We start from the raw sequence: 6,139 nt of genomic DNA, 5'->3' as shown, positions 1-6,139 counted from the left end.
GACCTCATGCCATAAGTCAATTGGGAAAAATGAAAACTGCTATCTTAGCGCCGAGAATGATTTCAATCTTTGTTAAGCGCACGGAACGGAAACGTGATGTTTTGCACTCCTTGCAAGGTCCAATGCTTCACTTTTGCATTGTTGACCTTGCGTGACGTTATTTATAACGTCACATTGGTCATTTAAGTTTTTCGTAATTAACTCCCGATCAAATTGTGCTAGCGAGTCGGGAAAGTCACCAATGGGCTCAGGAAGACCTGCCAAATCGAATGACATGCGACATGACTTCCTTCGATCAACTTCGTGATCTGGGGGCGCTGACCCGACCTTGACCCGAGGTCAACACCTCAACTTGACCTCAGCCGAACAAAAAGTATACCATTCGATGCGCCTGAGCAAGACGAACACGATGATGCCAAAATGGCGGCTCTGCGACCATTTTTTGGTGAAGTTATTTCTGAAAAACAGCCCATGCCTTGGGTCACTTGAACTGACCTCAGAGGTTACCGGTTGACCTGAGACCTTAAAATCGGATACCAGTCGCTGCGTCTGGTAACGTAGCACACACTCGCTTTTTCCGCGACGCTTTAGCTCCATTAGGGACGAAACGGCAGGAGGGGGGAGTCGTACCAGCCCCCCCCCCTCGGCCGGCGCTATGCAGAAAAACAATGGGTCCGCCGAGGGTTAAGGTGTTAAGGGTGTAGGTGTGTAACCCCACGCCTTCCTCTCTGCACACATTCAAGCATGGAGCGTACAATTAGGTCCAGCCTTAAGAAACACAAAGCGGCAAGTTTGAATTGTTTATTTGTTGGCAAGTATGCGACGATATACAGGGTTGGGCAGATAAATTGGGACAAATTTTAACTTCCTCTAAAACGACTATTTTTTTTAGTGATAAATATAATTTTTGAACATAAACATAGGCTAATGAATACGTTTCCATGTTATGCAGGTTGCGTTGCAATTTTGAGTCGGCTGGTCACAGAACGTGGGCTTAAGCAAGCCACTATCAACTTAGTTCGCGCGCACATGCGTACCAATGCTCTAATTATGCTCCATCAAATGGCTGAAAGTAGTGTGTATCGAACATACGTAAACGTTGGAGGAAGAGATGATATTGACTCATCCTTACATACCAATTGCATTGACACCGGCCGCTCCCCCGGTTCTCCAGGGGCGCTAAAAGGCAAAATTCAGTTAAATCAGAGGATCCTCGCGAAAACAGTGGCGCGAGCTTACAACGAAGGTAGCCGCGCCATGAGAAAGCGATATACCAGCACCTCAAACATGTACTCTTATGCAAGGCCCTAAATACAAGGTTGCACGGACTTATTTCTACTAAACCTACCAGAATATAGTTTCACGGTTGATTATTTAAATAATTATTCAATCAAAAATTCTTTATTATTATCTCGTAATCATTTATAAGCAATTTTATAAATCAACTTTCAATTTGCTTGCCTTTTACTAGCAAAATAACTTTTCTAGTATTGGGTCAACATAGTGGTGTAGCAGTAGGAACCACATCTGGCAAAACCCCAATGCCTACATACAGCAGAAAAGCAGCCACCAGGTGTCGCCACAGTCGCCACTTGGTCGCCACACAGATGTCGCGCGCGTCGCCAATCGCCACACTACCGATTTCCATAAGGACGCATATGTACGGATATGTATAGGAAAGTCGCCCTTAAAGGAAATAGTTCACTTTTCTGAAATTAGTATTTTGCTATGGATTTATGATTTTTTATCCTCAAAATGATCAGAAAATAAAATAAAACCTTTCTATAAGAACAATTATTTTCTATATTTTAATATAGGAAGAACTATATTCTATGTAGAATGATGTTTTGACGCGGAAGCTTATTACGCGTTGACCAATCACATTGCGTAATTCAAACCTGAGCATGCTGCATTGGCTGTAAGCAGCATGCTGATTGGCTGACGATGATGTGACTGCATTCCTTTCTAAGCCACACATTCCTGCGTAAGGCACTCTTTTTGGAACGGGAAATTGGATATTTTTGCTTAGGGTGATCGTTGGGCCGTAAAAGCTTATGATTTGTGCTAGTCTCAGCGCAAGCTACAAGACTGCTATTTCAGTTCAAAACCCCATGTTAAAAGTGAACTATTTCCTTTAAGGATTACGCTTACATCCTTTGCTTATGAGGTCGGTGGTTGGAAATTGGGAGGGGCTCAGCTATTTTCGACCACGGATATGCCTTTATCACATGATGAGGAACATGCTGATAAGCGTTTTATGCGTCATAACAGCACAAAAGTATTTTTAATCATTTTTCAAAAATAGCCGTTCTGCCGTATCTTTCAGTGCAAGGTGCCGTCGGTCATCCCCGACGTGACGTCACGCAGGGAATTTGCCAGATTTTCCTACTAGACTTCGACACCCCCTGCTCTTATGCATTGATGCATATCAACCTGTCAACATAGATGTTGAAGCAGCTGTGACGTTAAAAAAAAAATTGTTTCCTCTTGAAGGGCTTGGAGAAGCGAGCAAGCACGTGCAGGTCTTTTTCGACGACGGTATCCCCATAACCGAACAAATGAACAACCGCAAACACCATGTAACATCGCAACCAGCCCAGAAGACGTGATCTTAGTTCCAAAAAGAATGCAGCAGACATCGGTGATGGTATTCCACTCGGTGACTTCCATGACGGTCACGTGGGGCCCCGTTATTTTACGGAACCGGGAGGGGGTTCGCCATTACAGGGTACGTAACCATTACTCCGGCAGTTCGAATCAACAAGATGAAAGAAGGCAACATCCTGCATGGGGTGATGCTTTTCGAGGAGTCAGCTCCCCGGCATACAGTAAATTAAATACAAAATCTCCTGAAACGGAGGATCCCGCAAACTGTACCCAAGGGAAAATGCCCCCTTCCTCATTAAACCTCAGCCCACACAAGTTCTGGTTGCTGGGGCGTTTTTGCGGGTGAGCCTAACGAACGTCCCCATATGACTGTGGTGAGCCTCAGCAGTGCCAGTTGGCTACAATTACGAGCCATTTCAGACGGGAGATCTCGCCGCGCGTGCGGCCATTCCAGGCACCGATAAGGACTGATGCAGGTGGACCACGGTGACCATATTTGGTGAAAATGTGTAAAATTGGTGTGACAATATGTGATCCAAATTTGAAATGCCTATGTTTACAAATTTCTAAGCTACGGCGTTCTAAATGCAAATATGTGTTTTGTCCCAATTCATCTGCCCAACCCTGTACATCATCATATTTCTCCCAGTGCACAAAATACGCACGGGGTGGTATTCAGCATTCATTGCTGCTCATTCAGAGTGACACAGGATGTCTTGTGCTGACTAATGACCGATCATGCAGTGGTGATTTGTCCAATATCATCAGACGCACTGTCCATCGTACCAAATGCCTCTCAGTTCAGGTCCCGGGCCGATCACAGCGGCTGTGACCGCCTGCTGATCACCAGGCACCACGTCGGCCGTAGCCACCACCGCCGCGGCCGAACCCGCCATGACCCCGCCGCCGACCGCCGCCGAAACCACCGCGGCCGTAGCCGCCGCGTCCGCGCCGCCGTCCGCCGCCAAACAGTCCTCGGAACAGGGACTTGATGCTGCCCAGAATGCCGCCGCCCCGCCGCCGGCCGTGCCTGCCGCGCTGGCGGCCGTAGCCACGACCGCCTCCGCGGCCGAACGATCTGACGGAGCCGAACCCACCGCCGTGGCCGCCGCCGTGGCCGCCGTGGCCGCCGCCGAACGATCGGCCGAGCGAGCGGTGACCGCCGGAGGAGCGACCGTAGCCCCCTGAGGACTGCAAGCCGCCGGAGCCCCAGCCGCCGCCGCTGGCCTCTGCGTTAGTGACCACCAGGGCGGCCACCAGGCCGCAGAGCAGCGCCAGCCTCTGCAACAGGCCGATGGAGGACGGTCAGACGGTGGAGCGGCAGTGCTGCACGAGTCCAGCTCATACCTGAACTTCTATCGCTGATTTAACATCTGCATTGCACAATACACACAACTATTGAAAGCATTGCACAATGCACATGTTTTCAGTGTTTTAGCTAAAAAATCTAAGTGGTCCTTTCAAGGAACAATAATTCAACTTTGTCAGAAAGTGAGTCAAATGTATCCTGTGCCATTATTAATTGACATATCGGCGATAGTGTCATATTTTATTCTTAAAGATGAATATAATGCTCGACTTACCATTGGCAACATGGCGTTCGTCTGGTCTGGGCGGCAGTTGTCTCGGAGCCCGGCCCCTCCGTGTCTGTCGGGCCGTCCGTACAGTATTCTGTTTTATAGCGGCCGCCGGGGGGCCAGGGGTCGGAGGGGGCGGCGCCGGAGCGCCCGGGGCGCCGGGTTCATGGGCGCCCCCGTGTGTGCGCCGGCCGTGCTCCCAGCCTCTGGCGGCGCTCCCATCCCATGGCCCAGCGGTATCCGGCGCCTCCCGCACACCAAGGCTGCTGCGGAGGACTGCCACGCACCGAGACGGCACGACGTCACTCGTAACGGCCGCACGTCACGGCCGTATCTGACGTCACGGACGTACTCGACGTGACGGGGTGTGACGCGCCCGGACGTGGCAGCAGCTTCCCTATAAACCCCGTCCGCCGTCTCAGTTAACTAAAGCGTTATGTAGCGAACCTAGGCGTTCTGGGCTGAAAATGTGTTTCAGAGGGACAGACGAGAGCCTGAATAATTAGCACGTCTGGTGTTTCTCACTCCCAGATAATAAATCATGTCGTTGTTACCTGTATTCTAGTCTTTATTGCGCAATGCATGTGTTGATCTTTTAACAGTGCTAGGTACTCAAGAAGGCTAAGGTATTTTAAAACAAATAAATATACTTACGGTAAGAGCTAATAGACAACCTACGCAGCACGCATCCTCATCATCATATCCTGCTACTACCCGTCTCAAAGTGATTATGCTGCTCGGCATGGTAGAATAGACCCTCTCATCGCTATTAGTGAAAAACCAGTTTTACGAAGATCACTTCCGTCCTTCGCATTACGCAGTGTTTTGAAAACACTCAATTATCCTGCCCGCTAATGTTAAGACCGTCATGGACTGAGAGGCGGCGGCGACGGCGAGGACGGTGATGCTGATGGGAGGGGGGGGGGACTATTAGCGCAGTGGCTATACCTGATCTTTTCAGTGGATCTCGAAGCAGCATGCAAGCTAGGATCTATGATCCCACCGGATCCCGCGAGAAATTATATCCGGCATCTTTGAGCTCATAGGGTCCGACAATGCAGGTCAAGAACATGGTTCATATGATCCGAGTGGACCCCACTTTGCACAACATTTGAAACCATGTTTCCAAGTGTCTCGACGTCAATAAGTGCCACAAATTATGCAATAAGATTTAAGACGTGCAATCACATATATTACTAAAACAGAACTTATGCGAGTTGCAACAATTGAGTCTTTAAAATTTTTGTGTTGAAAAAAAAAACTAAGTGAAGAACTATGATTTCAGTGGATCTCAAGAACAAAAAATAGACTTGGGTCTTTGATTCCAATGGATCTCTCCATAGATTTACTTGCACCGTGCTGGTGGTCTGAGATTTCCGTGAAGGGAGGGAGGTGTTTCACGTCCCCGTCTAACTCGGCTCCTGGGCGACGTAGCGACACGCTGTAAACGGCAATCGAAAGAGCGTCAAAAATAATGAAGAAAATACTCCATTCGATAGTCCTTTTAGCCCTCTTTCTGGATCAGGTCCTCGAATTTGACCTCATGTCAACGGTTTAGCCTACAGTGGCCGTATTCACAACCACGGGTTGGGTAGGGGAAGGAGTAACGGGCAACGGGTTATTTTTGTGGCCGTATTCAATTCACAATCGAGGTTTACCACTGATGGTCGCCCGGCGCCACGCAGACGGCACCTGGCCTGCGTGGTATAGTGTAAACATGGTTCCTTGCTCGTGTTTGGGATAGGTAGATTAGATATAGGAAATGGCTAATATAAGGTTCACATTTCCGCACAGCATCCCAATTCCCAGTACAATATGTAGTATGTACATACCTACCTACACATAACAAACAAATACGCCGAAAACGCGGCTGCGTTACTCTGTTAACGAGCAACTTCCCGCGACCTTTGATTCCGTACTCACTAAACTCGTCATTATGTGTGCACGATATGTGT

General features: G+C 48.7%; 1 protein-coding gene across 1 annotated transcript; it reads right to left on the bottom strand.

Moving 5' to 3' along the window:
* Positions 1-3,268: 3,268 nt before the first annotated feature.
* LOC122364211 (glycine-rich protein DOT1-like) lies at positions 3,269-4,593 on the bottom strand. Its single transcript, XM_043334380.1, has 2 exons — positions 4,191-4,593; positions 3,269-3,888 (listed from the first exon to the last, which is right to left on the bottom strand). Exons 1-2 carry the CDS (start codon positions 4,200-4,202, stop codon positions 3,451-3,453), a joined length of 450 nt encoding a protein of 149 aa, XP_043190315.1. The 5' UTR covers positions 4,203-4,593; the 3' UTR covers positions 3,269-3,450.
* Positions 4,594-6,139: the final 1,546 nt, after the last annotated feature.

The sequence above is a fragment of the Amphibalanus amphitrite genome, unplaced genomic scaffold (genome assembly GCF_019059575.1).
Source record: "Amphibalanus amphitrite isolate SeventyFive unplaced genomic scaffold, NRLGWU_Aamphi_draft 000661F_arrow, whole genome shotgun sequence".
Taxonomy (NCBI): Eukaryota; Metazoa; Arthropoda; class Thecostraca; order Balanomorpha; family Balanidae; genus Amphibalanus; species Amphibalanus amphitrite.
Note: the sequence above shows the minus strand (reverse complement) of the source record. Positions and strands in the feature narration are given on the sequence as shown.